General features: G+C 33.3%; 3 protein-coding genes and 1 pseudogene across 4 annotated transcripts; 3 read left to right on the forward strand and 1 right to left on the reverse strand.

The window, feature by feature from the left end:
- Nucleotides 1-1423: 1423 nt before the first annotated feature.
- LOC132176986 (rust resistance kinase Lr10-like) lies at nucleotides 1424-3964 on the reverse strand. 2 transcript variants are annotated; one of them, XM_059589162.1, is made up of 2 exons: nucleotides 3088-3964; nucleotides 1424-2673 (listed from the first exon to the last, which is right to left on the reverse strand). In XM_059589162.1, exons 1-2 carry the CDS (start codon nucleotides 3809-3811, stop codon nucleotides 1577-1579), a joined length of 1821 nt encoding a protein of 606 aa, XP_059445145.1. In that variant the 5' UTR covers nucleotides 3812-3964; the 3' UTR covers nucleotides 1424-1576. The 2 variants fall into 2 exon arrangements, 1 of the variants encoding a protein (XP_059445145.1); XR_009439709.1 differs by lacking the exon at nucleotides 3088-3964 and adding an exon at nucleotides 2765-2880 and having other exon boundaries at nucleotides 2584-2673.
- A 179-nt stretch (nucleotides 3965-4143) lies between these two features.
- On the forward strand, nucleotides 4144-5026 carry LOC132177226 (LEAF RUST 10 DISEASE-RESISTANCE LOCUS RECEPTOR-LIKE PROTEIN KINASE-like 1.2). Its single transcript, XM_059589480.1, has one exon. The coding sequence runs from the start codon at nucleotides 4277-4279 to the stop codon at nucleotides 5024-5026; it is 750 nt and encodes a 249-aa protein (XP_059445463.1). The 5' UTR covers nucleotides 4144-4276.
- A 57-nt stretch (nucleotides 5027-5083) lies between these two features.
- On the forward strand, nucleotides 5084-7279 carry LOC132177227 (rust resistance kinase Lr10-like). Its single transcript, XM_059589481.1, has 3 exons — nucleotides 5084-5141; nucleotides 5848-5874; nucleotides 6150-7279. The coding sequence occupies exons 1-3, from the start codon at nucleotides 5138-5140 to the stop codon at nucleotides 7277-7279; spliced, it is 1161 nt and encodes a 386-aa protein (XP_059445464.1). The 5' UTR covers nucleotides 5084-5137.
- A 4100-nt stretch (nucleotides 7280-11379) lies between these two features.
- Nucleotides 11380-13677, forward strand: LOC132177229 (rust resistance kinase Lr10-like; annotated as a pseudogene).
- The last annotated feature ends 6839 nt before the right edge of the window (nucleotides 13678-20516 follow it).

Genomic DNA, 20516 nt, shown 5'->3' on the forward strand with positions numbered 1-20516 from the left:
TTGTAGCCTTGTGGCCCTTATTGTGGGCCTGATTTATGAGGATTAGAAAGTCTTCAACTCAATGTACAAGAAATATGAGGTTGTTAGAGAGTTGAACATTATGCATGAATTGTTAATTTATTGGGACAATCAGGCCCGCTTAGAATCCGTTGGATTTTTTAACTCAATGCAGCACAAGGATGAAATTGCAAAGACAAGAAAAGAAAAAGAAAAAGAAAAGAAAAAAAAAAAAGAGTTCTCACAATTTAAAAGTTTAAAATAAAACAATATAACAAATTAAAGAAAGAAAGATCACTAATTATTAAGATAAATGCAAAATAAAATAATATAACAAATTAAAGAAAGATCACTAAAACATGTGTCGTTTTATAATTAGATGTGACGTGTGACACTAACGGAATCCATAAGATTTTAGATAAAATTTGATAGTAAAAACTTATTTATTATTTTTGCATATCATAGAAATTAGAACTCTCAGAATATTTTTAAACCACAAGGGATTTATTGTAAATTAGTATAACCATAGAGACAGAATTTGTATTTTCCCTTAAAATTGATTTTATTGGAGGTTTTTGATGATGACAATGTCGGTCTCTGAAGTTGGCTTCATACTTAATTAAAGTTGTTTAGAACGAATGAAAGATTGGAGATGATTTTTCCTTGAAACTTACATGGACATATATAATTAAGTTTTTCAAGTTTCAACAAATTCAAACGGAAGTGGTTGGGACGTACCAGCCTAGATTGAAATTGGTAGATAGTGCGTCTCTTTCCTCCATTATGAGTTGCATTTTCATTCGGAAACTCCATCGGTGACTCCATAATTGACTAAGCAAGCATCACGCGCTTCCGCGGGTTTGTCTTTTCAGTAGGAAAATCAGTTTCCATGTGGCAAGTTTTTCCTCTTTTGGAGCTGAGTGAGATAGCTACTTCATGATCAGTGGGTTGGTACCACAAAAGTCGCCTTCAGTAAATGTCATATGAAGGCCCCAGGAAAATGCCATTCCATCCAGTGTTTTCTTTGTCAGAAATTGACACGTTACTAAGTTGTAACGTGTCAATATCTGACACGTTACAACTTGGTAACGTGTCAATATGTGACACATTACAACCCCTTTGTAACGTGTCAGAATACTGAATGGTAACGTGTCGGAACTGACATGTTACTAAACTTCAAATAGTTACGTCCAATTTCATAACCCATCAAACACGTTACTAAATTTTAGTAACGTGTTAACATCATATACACGTTACTAATAGTTCGTAACTAAAAGAATTGATTCTTGTTGTGTTTAATCATTTAATTAACACTTTAACACTCCTCTCACGTGTGAACTTGAATTTTCTTTTTAATAAATGAGGCCTAATACATAAAAAAATTTAATTAAATTCAGAATGAATGATGGAATCAAAGTTCAAACAAATGATCTTTAACTCTGATACAATATAATAAAAGAGGAAAGATTAATAAAAGCTAATAATTGTTAGTAATGCCTGAATGAGGTCTTGTCGACATCTAAAAAAAAAAGAGAGGAAAGATTAATAGTACTTCTAATACTTGAGTACGACATGATCATTATTCTTGTTCTTGGATGACATCTAACTCTTGGTTTAGCTTCAGTCTTGTGGGATTTGTTGAGGCAAACGGGTTAGGAGGCATAGTTAGTTCATGCCCTCCTTCTAACATTTGAATCACAACTTTCATGGAAGGCCGATTCGCTGGATGCCATTGGATGCACCAAAGTCCAATAATTGCAAGTTTCTTTGCAATTTCAGCATCTTCATCATCCTCAATAAAGACTCGCAGGTCTTCTTTTTGATCTAAGAAATTGTAGATCCATTCTGGAAAGTAAACTACTTGATTGGTATTATTTGCTGTAATGTCAACATTTTTCCTTCCTCCAACCACTTCAAGCAATAAAATTCCAAAACTATAGATATCAGATTTATAAGAAACATTTCCGAAGTTCCTAGAGAACACTTCTGGTGCGATATATCCCATGGTCCCTCTGGCTGTGGTCATGGACACTGCACTCTTATCCTTGGAGCACAACTTGGCAAGACCAAAATCAGAAATTTTTGGATTGAAATTTTCATCTAGCAAAACATTATGAGGCTTGATATCAAAATGGAGGATTTGTTGGTCACACCCTTCATGAAGATAATCAATACCTTTTGCTATGCCAATAGCAATATCTTGCAGTTTGTTCCAACCAAGGAAACGGTTTTTAGTGTCCGCTGAAGATATGAACTTATCTAATGAATAATTTGGTGAGAACTCATAAACTAGAGCTCGTCGAAATCCATCTGCACAGAAGCCAACCAAGCGAACAATATTAACTTGGTGAATCCTACCCATCGTCCCTACTTCATTTATAAATTCTTCACCATTTTCTTTGGAAGCGTTTAGGATCATCTTCACCGCAACATAGATTTCATTTGAAAGCTTTCCTTTGAATACTGTTCCATATGCTCCTTCGCCTAACTTCTCAACAAATTGATTTGTAATCCTTTTAATATCGGCATACGAGAATCTTGTGGGCTTGAAATTTTTGTAATCCTCCAAAAATGTTTTGATCTTTGCTTGATTTTGTTTTTCTGCTTTATCATAGCTATAAAGGCGGTAAAGAGCAAAGACTGCTACTACTAATAGAAATGAACCTAAGATGATGCCTGCATGTTAAAACATAATTCGTAAGTGATCAAGAACTTCTTTCTACCGAATAATAAATACTTCAAAGTGAATTGTAGATCGAGGACTCACCAGGAATCTTTAATTTCGATAATAGACCTGTTAAAGATTTAACAAAATTAGATTCTCATTGTACACAGCAGAAAATAAATAATAGCTAAAGTGTGATACAGAAAATAAGCTTGTTATTTTTTCTTTGCGTTAGATGAATGAATCAACAGGGCAAGTAAAGTATAGATATATTGGGAAGCAAACATTTAATTATGTTTTATTTTTGGGTGGAAATGAATACAGGAAACTCGCCAATGCAGATGAACATTTATAAACTAAGCTTGAAACCTCTGTAAGAAACTGGAGTCCAAAGGTGGAAATTGATGGACAGAAAACAATAATACCTTTAGCATGTTTAGGGAAGCACTCTGTTTCTGATTCATTGCTATTACTCCTCAATCTACATCCCATTCCCTTCACTTCACACTCTCTGCAAACTGGTCTGGACCACTTCAATTGCAGAGTTTTATCACCCCCGATTTCCTTAGATACCGTATATTGGCCCTTCAAAATCAGAGTCTCAAACGAAATGGGAATTGATGGAAGAGTATACATCTTTTTACAAGATGCTATGGGCAAATCGGTTATGTCATCGTCCTTAAAGAAGGCACGAACTTCATGGCTTGGGCCACTAAGACAAGAGATGGCATAGTCAGTTTGTGTTTCTGTTGAGGAACAGTTGAATAAGGCGTAGTCCATCATGTAGAACTCTTCTTCGAACCGGAAAGTAGTAGAGGAAGACAAATTGAGTTGGCGAAGCTGTCTTGGAAAGCAATGATGCGGATCATGTATTTCAATTACCTGAGATATATAGTCAATCTTTTTCACAAAGAACTTCAAAGAAGTTGGCAGCTCGAGCACCGTATGTTTTGTATCAGTACAGGATAGATTAAACCCAGGCCATCCACAGTGGTGTGGCTGACTGTTAAGTCGGAAGGGAAATCGAATGGCTGGGCCACCGCCTCCACACCTTAATTCATCACACCCATTCTGGCCTTCTCCAAGGCCTACGGCGAAAACCACAAACAAGAAGAAATATGAGATGCCCATTTCAAAGCAAATATGCATCTCCGTGGTCCGGAAGGTTCAAATATGAGATTACCATAAATATATGTTTCTGGGTTTGGCTTTTCTCCGGTGATTACCTCTCACCCTGTTCAAAGTGAGCAGTAAACTCCGGGTGAAATTATCATTGACTTGGGCTTGAAGCATTTTTTATGCAGGGTCAAAGTTAATTACCAGGATGCTATTGCTAGCTGGCCTTCCTTAAATTGATATTTTCGCCTATCCATTTCATTTTAAATGGACTGAATTAAATGACCTTTTTTTTTTTTTTTTTTTTTTTTTTTTTTTTTATGTCGGCCACTAATTAAAAATAAATTTAAAACACGCAATCTCAATCAAATATGTGTGAAACCGTGAAAATACGTTACTCGATCGGTTGGATGTGAATAAAAGAGGGTCCTTTAGGCTAAAGGGACCAAGAACATAATTAGAATCTCTCTCTCACACTCTCTCTGTCTCTCTCTCAAAATGGCAGGACGAGTGGCCTTCTCTGCTGGACTCTGTGCCCTTATTGTTATTGTACTTGTCCATGAGAGTTGCAGTGCAGAGGATGGTCATCTCTGTGCTCCTTCTTCCTGCGGCGACATCCATAACATAAGCTATCCCTTTCGATTACAAGACCATCCACAAAACTGCGGCCACCCAAATTATACACTGTCTTGTGAGAAGAACCAAACAGTTTTACACTTATTTGCCGGAAAATACTACGTACGTCAAATCAATTACCAAAACTACACAATCCGAGTGGTAGACTCTGGTATTGATGAGGTATCCATCCCTCGTCATTTTCTAAACCGCAAGAATTTCAGTGACTGGGTTCCATATACCACGAATGAAACTCTATCAAAGGGTGTGGTTTTTGTGATGTGTGAAAATCCGGTGAATTCTCCATTCTATTTGAAGACTTCAACTTGCTTTAGGAATATTGGAGAGTATTCTTCCAAGATGTATAGATATGTTAAAGTCGGCAGAACGAATGCAGAGGATGTAGAGGACTCGTGCCAAGTAGATCGAATGTTTCTGACATCGTTGCCTCGAGATGATGACCGACATGTTTCCTGTTCAGACGTCCGCAACGAATTGGTATATGGTTTTGAGCTTTCATGGCGCCCCAACGAATCGGCTCGAGATGGTTTTGTGCTTGGAGGAGACGATTGCTACATCAATGAGGCGAATCGGCTCGAGATGGTTCATTGTTCTGGAATAATAGGTGAGTAAAGAAATTAAGAATGCAGAGAGAAAAAAAAAATGATGATTTCTAATTCCAAGTTTTCAACAGCTGATGTTCTTATTTTCTTTGTCAAAGCAGGACGACTAATTGTGGCATCCATGGGTGAGGTTTCTCTCTCAAAAAATTGATTTTTTATTTTTTTATTTTTTTTTAAGTTAATATAATTGGACGAGTGTTCCCGATGACACAATATATGAATAACTTGTTAAAATATTGATTATATGATTAAATTAACTTTTTATTATCAATATAACTAAAATTAATGTACCTGAAGAAATATAATTAAGTGTTTGGGAATTAGTTGATCTCAATCTTCTTAGACCCTCCAATTCTGTTGCTACTTTCTTCATACTAGGCCTATCCTCTCCTTTCACTTCTAAGCACTTCTTTGCAAGATTAGTCACTTCCTTTTTTTCGTGTCCGGCACCTTTTTCTGTAATAACAAACGATTAGTAATATTCTATGCATTTTCTCTTTAAACAGTAGTTCAATCGGCTAATGCAAGGACCACACCTTATGAAACGGAAGTCAATAAAAGATATTCTATGCATTTCTGCTCATAAATTCTATTATAACGTATTCAAAATTTGTTTACCAACTAACCTCAGTAAGAAAAATATTCACCCAAGCTAATAGCTTAGCTAAACAACAGTGAGAATGCACAGAATCAAGCACAATGAATTTAAAGCCCATACAGGTAAAATCTAGAGGTTTTTAAAGTTTAAGTTTCTTCTTAAGCATGAACAAGGGGAAATTATTTAATTTTTGATTAATTACTAATTGATTTATATTTTTCTATATGTTGCAGAGTTTCTTGCGGTACTACTGATCATTGGTAAGAATTTGTTTCTCTCCTTTAATCTTCAATTTTTAACAGATCCTTACTTAGATTGTGAAATATGAAAATAGTTTGAACGTGTAGACATGATGAAAATATTTATGAAATTTACAGGAAAAGGACAACAAATACCACGCTTAATTATAAGGATTTAGGAAGGAGATTAATTGGAAGTTATTACTAATTTTTATCAACTAAAAATAGTGGTGTTGACACCAATAAAACAATAAACTAATTTGTTTTCTTCTAATTACTTGGATGTTCATGCCCAGGACTATACCATATCCCAATAACTTTATTAGGGACTCCATGCGTGATTGCGTTTTTGATATACAAATGTCGTAGAAGGCATTTATCTATGTATACTGCTATTGAAGAATTTCTCCAAACCCACAACAACCTCATGCCAATAAGGTATTCATACTCAGAAATTAAGAAGGTGACCAAAAATTTCAAGGACAAATTGGGTGAAGGAGGCTATGGCACTGTGTATAAAGGAAGGCTTCGAAGTGGCCAACTTGTAGCTGTAAAGATGTTAGGTAAATCCAACGCTAACGGACAAGATTTTATAAACGAAGTTGCAACTATTGGAAGGATTCACCACGTTAATGTAGTGCGGCTTATTGGCTTTTGCGTTCAAGGGTCAAACCGGGCTCTTATATATGAATTCATGCCTAAAGGATCTCTGAATAAGTACATTTTTTCACCAGAAGAAAGTGATGTCTTAAGCTACAACAAAATATATGATATTGCTATCGGAGTTGGTCGAGGGATTGAATATTTACATCGAGGATGTGACATGCAGATTTTACATTTTGATATCAAGCCTCATAACATTCTTCTTGATGAGAATTTTATTCCTAAGGTTTCTGACTTTGGCCTTGCAAAACTGTATTCAGTAGATAACAGCATTGTTTCTTTGACAGCTGCACGAGGGACATTAGGATATATGGCTCCTGAATTATTTTACAAAAACATTGGAGGTATCTCCTACAAATCTGATGTTTATAGTTTTGGAATGTTATTGATGGAAATGGCGGGTAGAAGAAAAAACTTAAATGCATATGCGGAGCATTCAAGCCAAATTTGCTTTCCTACTTGGGTCTATGACCAATTGCAAGATGGAAATGACATAGAAATGGAAGATGCCACAGAAGAGGAAAAGAAAATGATTAAGAAGATGATTATAGTGGCATTATGGTGCATACAGATGAAGCCTAGTGATCGCCCTTCAATGAATAATGTCGTAGAAATGCTTGAAGGAGAAGTTGAATGCCTACAGATGCCTCCCATGCCTACTCTTTCATCGCCAGAGAGACCCGCTATGGATGCTGAAGAGAATTCAAATCAAAGTTGCTCATCAATTCAATCAGAGGAATCAAATCAATCAACTCAATTTTAAATACAAATTAATTAATATGTAAATTTGTGGAGTAGTTATTTTGATAGCAGAAAGATGCTTGATATTTATGTATAATAAATAAGAGTTCCTTTGATTGATAATAACTCTTCTTATTATGTCATTTCGTGTGTTCGGATTCTATTTCCTCATGCTTGACCACTGAATAGAGTTATAGTTTGAGAAGTTTTGGTGCTATTCTTCATCATCCACTAGTTATCCTTTGCTTTGTAAGTTTGGCATATTGGACTTGACCAATCCTTGTCGCTTAGAGATAATCATGGTCACATTAATTCATAAATTTATATTTTTGCGTGTGGAAGATAACGAGCAATTCGAGCAACTCTTTTTTGAAAGCTTTAGAAGAATACAGTGATATATATTATACAACAAAGGTTGAAGGTTTAAAGTCACCCTAGGGTTTGGGTTTGATTTATACGATGGGTGATTGACATGCTTTTGGTGAGTAATGGTTCGAGATATAAATTTAGCGCATAAGGTGTTTGAGAAAATGCCTGTGAAGAATATTGTACTGTGGTTACGTGGACTTTGATGGTAACTAGGTTCACCCAATTATGTTACCCATTAGAGGTTATAAATTTTGGTCTTGGCATATGTTTTTGGGAATAGGAAATTCTAGTCGAAATTTTATTTTCTTTCATCTAACCATGTACATAACCCCACTTACAAACCTTAGTACGTAGTCAGTGACGAAATTTGGCATTTCATTTGATAAGACAATAAAATATCAATAATGATGATTTATCTTGATCATGAAAATAGTGACTATTAATTGATAAGGTGGTTTGTTTGGGATGCACTGAGTTGTTATTATGTAAACTATTGTCAACTGAATAACTTGATTTTACGACTATTTAGTCAATGTTGTGAGTAATGTAAATTTAAATGTAAAGAGTAGGTCACTTGGATGTATTTAGTTGAGTATTTTCTATCTTATCTCATTGTAAGTTTCTATTTAAAGACACTGGCCATAAAGTTACTAAAATTATGGATGAGTTAATTTATCAAATGTTTAGTTTGTTGTTGAGAGAGGTTTAGGTTGTTTGAACTACCTTAAAGTAAGGAGGCTTAAGATCTCTCGAATTATTTAATAAAAATCTTTCTTTTTAATCCTCCGGCGCATGTTACGTGGGCACGCTACACATCTCTAGCATTTTCCTTCTAGAAGTATGTTTTTTTTTCCTCTCTCACCTTTCCTCTCTTTGGGTTTTTAGTTGCCAATGTCAGGTGACCATATATACATACCTACACCACCTTTTGCATTTTTTTTTTTTTTTTTTTCAAGAAACTTTACTTTAGACCTTTGAACTACTGCTGGTTTTGAAAAGACTCTCATAAATTTCAAAAACTCTCAATTTAACCCCTTAAACTTTCAATTTGATTCAATACCCCCATCCGTTAAATTCAGCCGTTAACCTTTAACAAAAGGTTATATATTTTATAAATCCCTAAGTCAACGCGCCAAAATAGAATACTTTCAAAACTTTTTTTTTTTCAAATTTTTACTCTTTTGGTCAATCAAAAAGCAAATTAACCTTTACCGTTACATTTTGCCTCAAATGTTATCGCCCGTCAATCCCACCTAAACGCACTGTTTTGCCATGTCAGCATATTAAATATAAAAATAAATAAATAAATTTTTGAGGGGGTGGCCGGAAAGCCACCACTTAGGGGTTATGGGGTGGCTTGTGGCCACCCCATAACCCCTATGGAGGTGGCTTGCGGCCACCCCTAACCCCTTCGGAGGTGGCTTTCCGACCAACCCTTCAATTTTTTTTTTTTAGATTTAATTTTTAAATTAAGTTAATAAAAAATTAATATGATGTGGCAAAACGATGCGTTTAGTTGGGACTGACGAATTTGGGAGAAAAAATAACGGTAGGGGTTAATTTGCCTTTTTGATTGACTTCATAAAATTCGAAAAGTTCAGGGAGTTTTCTATTTTGGTGCGTTGACTTAGAGATTTATAAGATATTTACCCTTCACAAAAATGCCTGAAAATACGAAAAAGACCCTTCACAAAAATACCAAAAATGCCAAAAAAAAAAAAAAAAAAAAAAAGATAAGAAGGAAAAAATGGGTCAGGCCAAACCCACGCCCGTGACCCGCATGGTTAAGATCATGACCCACGCTAGGTCTTAGCCAGAGACCCGCCATAGGTCAGTACGTAGACCCACGGCTGGATCTGGCAGCTACCTAGTCATGGGTCAAGTCATGATCCACTAGGTCACGGCTAGACCTGCGTGGGTCTTCTGTCCTATGCTATGCTGGGTTAATGCGGCTAGACCTAATTGAGGGTTTGCTGACCATGGTGGGTCTTTGGCTGAGACTTAGTGTGGGTCACGACCTGACCCATGCCTAACCTATGCTGGGTCGCAACTGTGATCCAGCGTGGGACTCTAGTTGAGACTCGCTTGGGTCATAAGATGACCCAGCGTGAGTCAAATGTTTTTAATTTTTTTTTTAATTTTTAATTTGAAATTAAAGGTAAATTTGAAATTTTATCATTTTTAATGTTTAAAATCTAACGAAGGATAGTCAATTGAATCAAATTGAAAGTTCAAGAGATTAAATTGAGAGCTTTTAAAATTTAGGAGGGTCTTCTCAAAATGTGCGGTACATCAATTTATATACAAAGTTGATGTTTATAGTTGGGGAATATTATTAATGGAAATGGTTGGTAGAAGAAAGAACATAAATACATTTGCATAGCATTCAAGCCAAACTTACTTTCCTACTTGGGTCTATGACCATTTACAAGACGAAAAGGAAATAGAAATGGAAGTTGCTACGGAGGAGGAAAAGGAAATGGTTAAGAAGATGATCATAGACTCCTAGTGGCATTATGGTGCATACAAATGAATTAAGCATTGTGATCGGCCTTCAAAGAACAATGTCATAGAAATGCTTGAACAAAAAGGATTGCTTACAAATGCCTCACATGCCTTCCACATCATCGTTAGAGACTCTCATATTGAATGCTGGAGAGACTTTGAATCAAAGTTGTTCATCAATTCAATCAGATTAATTAAATCAATCAGGTCTATTTTAAATGCAAATTAATTGATATGTTAGTCTGTCCAGTAATATTTAGTTTTCTCATGTGTATTTGATAGCACAAAGATGCTTTGATATTATGTGTAATAGATAAGATTTGCTTTGATTGAAGATAACTCTTCTTATTTTTCACTTACAAATATCCAAAGGTTTCTTTCTTTTTCTTTACAGATGGTACTATTGAAAACTTTGTCATGGACGTCTAAATTGCAATTTCAACCACACAAATACGTACTTTACATTATCGCGTATGAACTCTATAAATAATAATTAAGCATCTCCAAACGTTTGATTTGGGACTGTTAAACCCAAAATCACTTGTTCGTATAGAAAGTAGGCATCTGATTGAAAGGAGTTAAGGACAGCAACAAAGATTTGCAAGGCTTGGGCATGCTATTAAGAAATCTGAAATTTTCAAGTATTTTAATAGTTCTAATCTTTGAATACAACATGATTGCAACGTGTATGACCAAATATTACTCTTGTTCTAGGATGACATCTAACTTTCGGTTTAGATTCATTCCTATGGGATTTGTCGAGGCAAATGGATTAGGAGGCATAGTTAATTCATGCCCTCCTTCCAACATTTTATACACAATTTTCATAGAAGGACGATCTACTGGGTGCCATTGGATGCACCAAAGTCCAATAATTACAAGTTTCTTAGCAATTTTTGCATCTTCATCATCATCAATAAAGACTCGTAGGTCTTCCTATTGTTCTAAGAAATTGTAAATCCATTCTGGAAAGTAAACTTGACTAGTGTTCTCTACTATAATGTCAACATTTTTTCTCCCTCCAACTACTTTAAGCAATAAAATCTCAAAACTATAGACATCTGATTTATAAGAAACATTGCCAAAATCCCTAGAGAACACTTCTGGTGCAATGTAACTTATGATCCCCTTTGCTGTGGTCATGGACACTACACTCTTATCCTTGGAGCACAACTTGGCAAAACCAAAATCACAAATTTTTGGATTGAAATTTTCATCTAGCAAAACATTATGAGGCTTGATATCAAAATGGAGGATTTGTTGGTCGCACCCTTTGTGGAGGACTCTTGCCAAATAGAGCGAATGGTTCAGACATCGTGGCCTGGAAATAATATTTCCTGTCCAGTCGTCCACAACTCATTGGAATATGGTTTTGAGCTTTCATGGTTCCAACTTAATTGTGGAAGCTGCGGATCAGGACACGACTGCTACTTGGATTACGCGAATGGTGTTCATTGCGACCCTCGATATACACTAATTGGTGAGTTAAGAATGCTGAGAAAAAAGAAATAATACTTGTAATGCCTACTTATCAATGAGGTCATTGTCAATACTTGTATTTATAGAAGTTACAGGATATACAATTGGCTTTAAAATATAAATATAAAAAAATAAATAAAAAACAACAAATACCAAACTTAATTATAAGGATTTAGGAAGGAGATTAATTGGAAGTTGTCACTAATTTTTTTCAACTAAAACTAGAGGTCTTGACACCAATGCAACAATAAACTAATTTGTTTTCTTCTAATTACTTGGATGTTCCTGCCCAGGACCAGGCAAGACCCTAATAACTGTATTAGGGACCCCATGTGTGATTGCGTTTTTGATATATAAAAGGTGTAGAATGCAGTTATCTATGTATAATGTTATTGAAGACTTTCTGCAAACCCACAATAACCTCATGCCAATAAGGTATTCATACTTAGAAATTAAGAAGATGACCAAAAGTTTCAAGAACAAATTGGGTGAATGAGGCTATGGCACTGACTTAGGGGTGGAACCAGAAGTTTGAGTGAGGGGGGACGAAAAAAAGAAAACTATTTTTAAGGGTCTACCTCATATATATATATATATATATATATATATATAATTTTAGATTAATTTTTAAATTTTTGGGGCACTTAAGCCCCCAATCCTTGTGCTAAATTTGCCCCCGAAATAAATTTGGTTCATAACATAAAGAGTAAATATAATTTTATTTATTTTTTTATTTTTTTTATTTTTTTAACTATAAAACTTGTAAGGTGTGAAAAATAAGATTTTCCCTCTTAACTAGCCATTTTACTATTATTGGTAGAAAAATAAAATAAACAAGAAGTTTTTTAAGTTGCATTTCTAACAAGTCTTTTCATACTGCACAAGAGTGTGAAAAGCTGCAAGTTTTATTCAAATATAGTAAGCAAAAGACAATTGTTTTTCACACTGCACAAGAAGTGCAGCCTTGTCCCTAGTGGATAAATCTAAATTATCTAATATAATAAGCAAAAAAAGAAAACTTTGAGGGGGCAAAATAATAATTTGGAGGGACAAAAAGTAAAATATAAGGGGTAAAAATGGATTTAATAGTACTTTTGAAGGAGTTTCAACAAATTTTGGGAGGACACTCGTCCCCAACCTTGTACGTAGGTCCACCCCTATGCATAAAGGAAGGCTTTGAAGTGGCTGTCTTGTAGCTATAAAGATGTTAGGCAAATCAAAAGCTAATGGACAAGACTTTATGAATGAAGTTGCAACCATTGGAAGGATTCATCATGTTAATGTAATGCAGCTTATTGGTTTTTGCATTCAAGGGTCAAAGCGGGCTCTTATATATGAATTCGTACCTAAAAGGTCTTTGAATAATATATTTTTTCGCTAGAAGAAAGTGTTGTCCTAAGCTACAAGAAAATATATGATATTGCTATTGGAGTTGCTCGTGGCATTGAATATTTACATCAAGCATGTGACATGCAGATTTTGCATTTTGATATAAAGCCTTACAACATTCTTCTTGATGAGAATTTTACCCCTAAGCTTTCTGATTTTGGCCTGGCACAACTGTATCCAATAGATAAAAATATTGTTTCTTTGACTGCAACAAAAGGGACATTAGGATATATAGCCCCTAAATTATTCTACAGAAACGTTGGAGGCGTCTCTTATAAAGCAGATGTTTATAGTTTTGGACTGTTATTAATGGAAATGGCAATTAGAAGAAAGAACTTAAATGCATTTGAAAATCATTCAAGCCAAATTTACTTGCCTACTTGGATCTATGACCAATTGCATGACGAAAATGATATAGAAATGGAAGATGCCACATAGGAGGAAAAGAAAATGATTAAGAAGGTGATCATAGTGGCATTATGGTGCATACAGATAAAGCCTAGCGATTGTCCTTCATTGAACTATGCCCTAAAAATACTTGAAGGAGAAGTTGAATATTTACAAATGCTTCCCAAGCCTTCCCTATCATCACTAGAGAGACCCATAATGGATGCCGGAAAAAATTTGAATCCAACTTATTCATCAATGCAATCAGATGAATCAAGTCAACCAACTTAATTTTAAATGCAAATTAATTGATATTTTCGTCTACTACTGAGTAATTAGTTTTCTCTTGTATATTCGATAAGGCAAAGATGATTGGTATTTATGTGTAGTAAATAAGAGCTGTTTTGATCGATCGATGAATGATCACTTTATTACTTGTCTTTTTATGCTTGAAATTTGTTTGCTCATGGTCAGCCAATGAATCGATTCTTCATTACCCACTAGTAGTTCTTTGCTTTGTGAGTTTTTGATATTGGATTAGACAATTTAGACTAATACTTGTCACAGTTGATAAATTAATATTTTTGAATGTAGAAGACAATGAACAATACGAGCTACTGTTTTTTGAAAACTTTGGAAGAATACAACATGCGTAGTGGACTGAAACTAAAAAGATTTTCACTTTGAAATTACATCACAATTCACGGCCCATGAACTCGACAACTGAAAAGAAAAAAAAAAAGAAAAAGGTGAGCAAGTTCTTGCCTGGCTACTGAAATCAGGGTTTGTGTCAAACCAATACATTTGTAGTCATGTAGCCCACGTGGGCCTGATTTCTGAGGGCTAGAAAGTCTTCAACTCAATGTACTAGGAATATGAGGCTTAGAATCCATTTGATTTCTCAACTCAATGCAGCACAAGCATGAAATTGCAAAGACAAGACGATTGACAAAAAAAAATTAAATAAAAACAGAGTTCTCACAATTTAAAAGTTTAAAATTGAATATAACTCTTTATTGAACTACTTCTACTTGGATAAATGCTTTATTTATATAATTGGTCTACTTAATTGAGATAAATGCAGAATAAAACAATGTAACAAAAGAAAGATCACTAAAACACGTGTTGTTTTATAATTAGATGTGACGTATCACACTAACGGAATCTATCAAGATTTTAGATAAAATTTGATAGTAGAAACATAGTTGTTATTTTTGCATATCATAGAGATTAGAACTCTCATAATATTTTTAAACCACAAGGAATTTATTGTATATAAATTAGTGTAACCATAGAGACTGACTTTGTATTTTTCCTTAAAATTGATTTTATTGGAGGTTTTTGAGGATGATAAATGAAAGATTGGAGATGATTTTTCCTTGAAACTTACATGGAAACAAGTTTCTCAAGTTTCAACAAATTCATACCGAAGTGGTTGGCTAGCAAGCAGCCTAGATTGAAATTGGTAGATAATGAAGATGCGTCTCTTTCCTCCATTATGAGTTGCATTTTCATTCGGAAACTCCATCAGTGAGTCTATAATTGACTCAGCAAGCATCACGCTTCCGCGAGTGGGTTTGTCTATTCATTTCATTTCAGTGGAATAATCATCCAGTTTTCCCTCTAAAAAAAATTTCATCCATTGGTTTTCTTTGCTGGGAGAAAGTGTACAAATTCTTCCATTTCTTTGTTACAAAATACAGACAAAATAATAAAGTCACTGTAATTCAGCTTTATAAAAGTCAGTCAAGAGCTAAATGTCATCATATATATGAAGGCCTCAGGAAATTTCCATTCCATCTCAAGTGCTTTTCTTTGTAATTGGGAGAAATTAAGTGTGAAAATTCTTCCTTGGCTGTTATCGTTTTTGGTGCACGTATCCACTTTCTTGACTGACCAACAATATTAAATCCAAGAAAGTTTGGAAGTTTATCTCAATCCAAAGACTCCACGCTTCTAATAAAGGCAATTAATAAGGGGTTGAAAGTTTATTCCATTTAGTCAATTGTTATATTATTTGGAAGTTTAATTTATTCAAGAACTTTGCAATAGTTTTTCCTTATTTTAATTAATTCTGTCTAAATCCCAACATGTCCAACTTCGACAGTTCGACTGACGTGTGCACTATTTTTTTCTGTCAAAACTTTTCATAAATATTGGGATTGATCATAATGTGTACTTTGGAGAACATACTTAACAAAATTTCAAGTTAAAATGGTCATAAGATCAACAATTCACAGCCCAAAGAACTCGACAACTGAAAAAAAAAAAAAAAAAATTAAAAAAAAAATTAAAAAAATAAATAATAATAATAATAATAATAACATAGTTCTAATGATCTCCATGAAATTGCATGTTAAATTCCATGTCAATAATTTGCAGGTGAGGATGATTTGAAATCGAAAACATGTGGAGGAGGAGGAGGAGGAAGGCTTGTCAATATATAGTTGTCATTTTCATATTTATTTAGGTTAATTAGTTTTTCAAACAGCTAGCTATCCATACGATCCATGACTCATGAGAAATAAATCCTAAGTTTATCATGCATGTAACTAAGTTTTTCTTGACTTGACTAAGAATAAATCCAACAAAAGTAGATCACCATGATAAGTAAAGGTAATTATGGGTTTGGAAGTTTATTCAATTATAATTATATTTAGTATATTGTCACATAATTGAGATGATATAGTAGTAAAAAATCAAATTTTGCTTATTATTTTTACAAGTACTAATTTTTTCTGTCACATTATCAAATTATATAACAGTTTACTAAATATCATTATTCTTATCTCATTACCAAGACTCCTTGCTTCAAGTTCAAGTCCTCTACATGCAAAGGGCCATGATTGATGTCAATTATTTGCAAGTGATCGATAATCAGTGAACCATAGGAGTTGGCGCCATTAAATTTTATGAAGGGTGTTTCCGTTATTGGAATACATTGATATTATTTTGATAGTTTAGGGGGGAAGGAAATTGACAATTAGATGATAGTTTGATGAGAGTATGTGTACTTTTCCCTTAAAAGTACATCATTATTAATATGTTTTAGGGGATTATTTTTTTTATTTAAGGTTTGAAAAGAGTTTTAATGTGATATAAAAGTATAATATATGTTATATTTTAAATTATTTATTTATATTTTTTACTTGAGAACATAAACGTTGCAACACATTAGCATGTCATTATATCATACAATTGGAAGGATAATCTTAAAATACGTAGTCGGTGATGAAATTGAGCATTTCATTTGATAAGACTCTACTTTAATTATTGTTTTTTATATATACTTTTTAAAGATTATTTATTCTCTTCTCTACTAGCTTTAAAATATCATTACTCACTCTTTTTTATATTATTATATTCGATTTTCCTGACAAATAGAGAAACAATATACAACTAAAAAGTAACATGGAGAAACAATAAAATATTTAGGAAAAATCCTGATCAAAATACCACCCAATTAATAATATCCATTTTTTTTTTTTTTGGCATACCATAGGAATTAGAACTCTCTTAATACATTTAAACCGCAAAGAATGTATTGTAAATTAGTATAACTATTTACATTTTTCCGTTAAATTTATTTTATTGGAGGTTTGTGATGATAAATGTTGGTCCCTGAAGTTGACTTCACAAGTTGTTTAGAACAATAGAAAGATTGGAGATGATTTTTCCTTGGAACTTACATGGACATAAGTTTTTCACGTTTCAACAAATTCATGATGACTAACATTAATTATATATGAAGATATATACCAATTGAAGTTTCAATGTTTGAATTAAAATATATATGCATTTGAATTCATACGGTAAATTATATATGCATTTGAATTAGTGGGTCATAATTCATACGGATCGAAGTGGGTAGCTAGCTAGAACTATCAGCCTAGATTGAAATTAATTGGTAGATAATGATCATGCGTCTCTTTCCTTCATAATGCATGCATGTGTTGTGTTTTCATTGGCAGAAAGGTTGACATCATTGGGAAAATTCCCTCCTTTTAAGCTGAGATTTCGACATCAGTAGGCCTCTGGAAAATTCCATCCATTGTTTTTCTTTGTTGGGAGAAAGTGTACGTGCAAATTCTTCCATTTCGTTGTTACAAATTACTGACACACAAAATAATAAAGTTTCATCTCAAAATATCATATCAAAAAAAAATTTCAAATAAAAAAAAAAACAAAAATTATACTTTCAAAATATATCACAGCCACAAAATAAACTAAAAAATAAAAGGAAAAAAGGCAAGAAAAACTAGCCCATACGTTTTTTATAAGCATGGAAGGAACAACTGCGAGTTCCTAGCTAGCTACATGACTGCAAGCTTGATTAATATTTTTAATTTTGTTTTTATTTTTAAAATTAGATATGTGTCAATGTGTTATGTTATCCATTAAATGGTCAATTCTAAGAGTCATTATATTTTATTGAATACTCTTATTTACTCATTAATTTGAGGCTGTGATAATAAAAGCAGTGAGGACTTTCGGTCCACGTACGTATCCACTTTCCTGACTGACCAACAATAAATCCAAGGATCCCACCTTCCCTGCATTGAATACAAAATAATAATAATAATAATAATCAAATAAATCCAAATAATCCAGGCTTCAAGTCTTCTCCATGAAATTGCATGTTAAATTCCAGTTGGGCCCTATGATGTCAATAATTTGCAGTTGATAATCAATGCATGAAGCGTACGTGAGGATGACACGAAGTCGTAAACATGTGGAGGAGGATGGCTTGTCAATAGTTGTCATTTTCATATTTATTTAGGTTATAATTAGTTTTTCAAACACCTAGCTACCCATACGACCCTTGATTCATGAGAAATAAATCCCAAGTTTATCTTGACTTGACTAAGAATAAATCCAACAAAAGTAGACCATGATAAATAAAGATAACTATGGGTTTGGAAGTTTATTCAATAGTAATGCTATTTAGTATACTGCTATATAATTAAGATGATGTGATAGTAAAAAATTAATTTTTAATTATTACTTTTACAAATACTAATTTTCATTGTCACATTATCAAATTATATGAAAATCATATAATAGGTGACAGATTGGTAGTGTGGGGGGAGGGGGAATTGACAATTAGGTAATAGTTTGATGCGAGTATGTATACTTTTCCCTTAAAAGTATATTATTATTTTTTTTGACATGTCCACACAAGAGGGAGAGGGGGGATTCGAACTAGTACCTCCGCTTCATGAGGCATGGTTCCTAACCGATGGAACTACCTCTTGGGGACAAAAGTACATTATTGTTAATATGTTTTAGGGGGTTATTTTTTATTTAAGGTTTGAAAGGAGTTTTAATGTGAAAAAGTAAAGAGAATAACTTCTATGTGGTTGTAATGAAGAAAATAAATACAGTACATACTAGCTAGATCACATCCAAATCTACTAAAAATGAAAAAAATCCCACCTCACATATATGGATGTGATCTGTTTTTTATTTTTTATTTTTTTTTCTTAAGTTGTACTAAGTTGAGGTGTTAATCTCTCTCATTGAATGGCACAAAATGATGAGTTTGTGCCACAACCCCATACAAGCAACTCTCAAAAGTAAAATATATGTTATATTTTAAATTATTTATTTATATTTTTGACTTGAGAACAAAAACATGCAGTACTTAGTCTTACGTTGCAGGACATTAGCATGTCATTATATCATACAATTGGAAGGATAAACTCAAAATATGTTTGGATTTAGCCAGAATTAATTAAAATATGGTAAAACTATCGCAAGATTCCCCCACAGCATATATAATTTATCCACTCTATCAAATACATTGAAAAGATAACAATGCATGTCCAACTTCGACTGACGTGTGCATTATTTTTTCTATCAAAACTTTTTGGTGAAATTGATCATAATGTGTACATTCTTAACAAAATTTCAAGTTAAAATGGAAAGATAAAATATCATTATCAAATCCATAATGTGTAATTATTATTATTATTATTATTATTATTATTATTTGATAAAAGTGTTAAAATATTGATTAGATGCTTAAATTTATTTATTTCTATAGCTTAAGTTTTTTAGATAGATGGTAATTTAATATCGTATCATTACCATGTAATTTACTCCCAATTCAATTAAAAATGGAGTAGTTTCAATCCACACCTGAATGAGAATGTGAAAATATTTGTTAAATAATTAAATTTACTTTTTTTTTATCAACTTAAGTTTTTGGAATAAGTGATAATTTAATTAGAGAAGTAAATTATGTGTACCTAATTATATAATATTAGTCCTCTTTTGCAAGAAATCGTGACCATCAAATGTGCGTAGTGGACTGAAACTAAAAAAAAAATCACTTTCAGATTATATCACAATTCACAACCCAAGAACTCCACAACTGAAAAGAAAATAATAATAAATAATAATAATAATAATAATAATAATAATAATAGTTCTAATACTTGAGTACAACATGATCATTATTCTTGTTCTGGGATGGCAACTAACTTTTGGTCTAGCTTCGGTCTTGTGGGACTTGTCGAGGCAAACGGATTAGGAGGCATAGTTAGTTCATGCCCTCCTTCTAACATTTGAATTACAACTTTTATGGAAGGATGATCCGCTGCGTGCCATTAGATGCACCAAAGTCCAATAATTGCAAGCTAGTTTCTTTGTTATTTCAGCATCTTCATCATTCTCAATAAACACTCGTAAGTCTTCTTTTTGTTCTAAGAAATTGTAGATCCAGTCTGGAAAATAAATGTCAACATTCTTCCTCCTAGCTACTACCACTTCAAGCAATAAAATTCCGAAACTATAGATATCGGATTTATAAGAAACATTTCCAAAGTTCCTAGAGAACACTTCTAGTGTGATGTAACCCATGGTCCCCCTAGCTGTGGTCATTGACACTGTACTAAGTAATTAGTTTTCTCATGTATGTTTGGCAACACAAAGATGCTTGATATTTATGTGTAGTACTAAAAATTGTTCCTTTGACCAACGATAACTTCCTTACTATAACAATTCTTATGTTCAAATTCTACTTGCTCATGCTTAACGAATTGAGTTTCAGTTTGAAAAAGCATATATGGAGCTATTATTCTTCATTATCCATTACTTTTACTTTGCATTGTTGATTTGGCATATTA

The sequence above is a fragment of the Corylus avellana genome, chromosome ca4 (genome assembly GCF_901000735.1).
Source record: "Corylus avellana chromosome ca4, CavTom2PMs-1.0".
Classification (NCBI taxonomy): domain Eukaryota; kingdom Viridiplantae; phylum Streptophyta; class Magnoliopsida; order Fagales; family Betulaceae; genus Corylus; species Corylus avellana.

What these genes read in the sequence shown, in the direction of transcription:
- LOC132176986 (XM_059589162.1), bottom strand. Translation starts at nt 3,811, where the DNA reads ATGCATATTTGCTTTGAAATGGGCATCTCATATTTCTTCTTGTTTGTG. An exon ending in CTTCCCTAAACATGCTAAAG is followed by an intron (nt 2,674 to 3,087) that starts GTATTATTGTTT and finishes TTTAACATGCAG; the next exon opens with GCATCATCTTAGGTTCATTT.
- LOC132177226 (XM_059589480.1), top strand. Translation starts at nt 4,277, where the DNA reads ATGGCAGGACGAGTGGCCTTCTCTGCTGGACTCTGTGCCCTTATTGTT.
- LOC132177227 (XM_059589481.1), top strand. An exon ending in TGCGGTACTACTGATCATTG is followed by an intron (nt 5,875 to 6,149) that starts GTAAGAATTTGT and finishes GTTCATGCCCAG; the next exon opens with GACTATACCATATCCCAATA.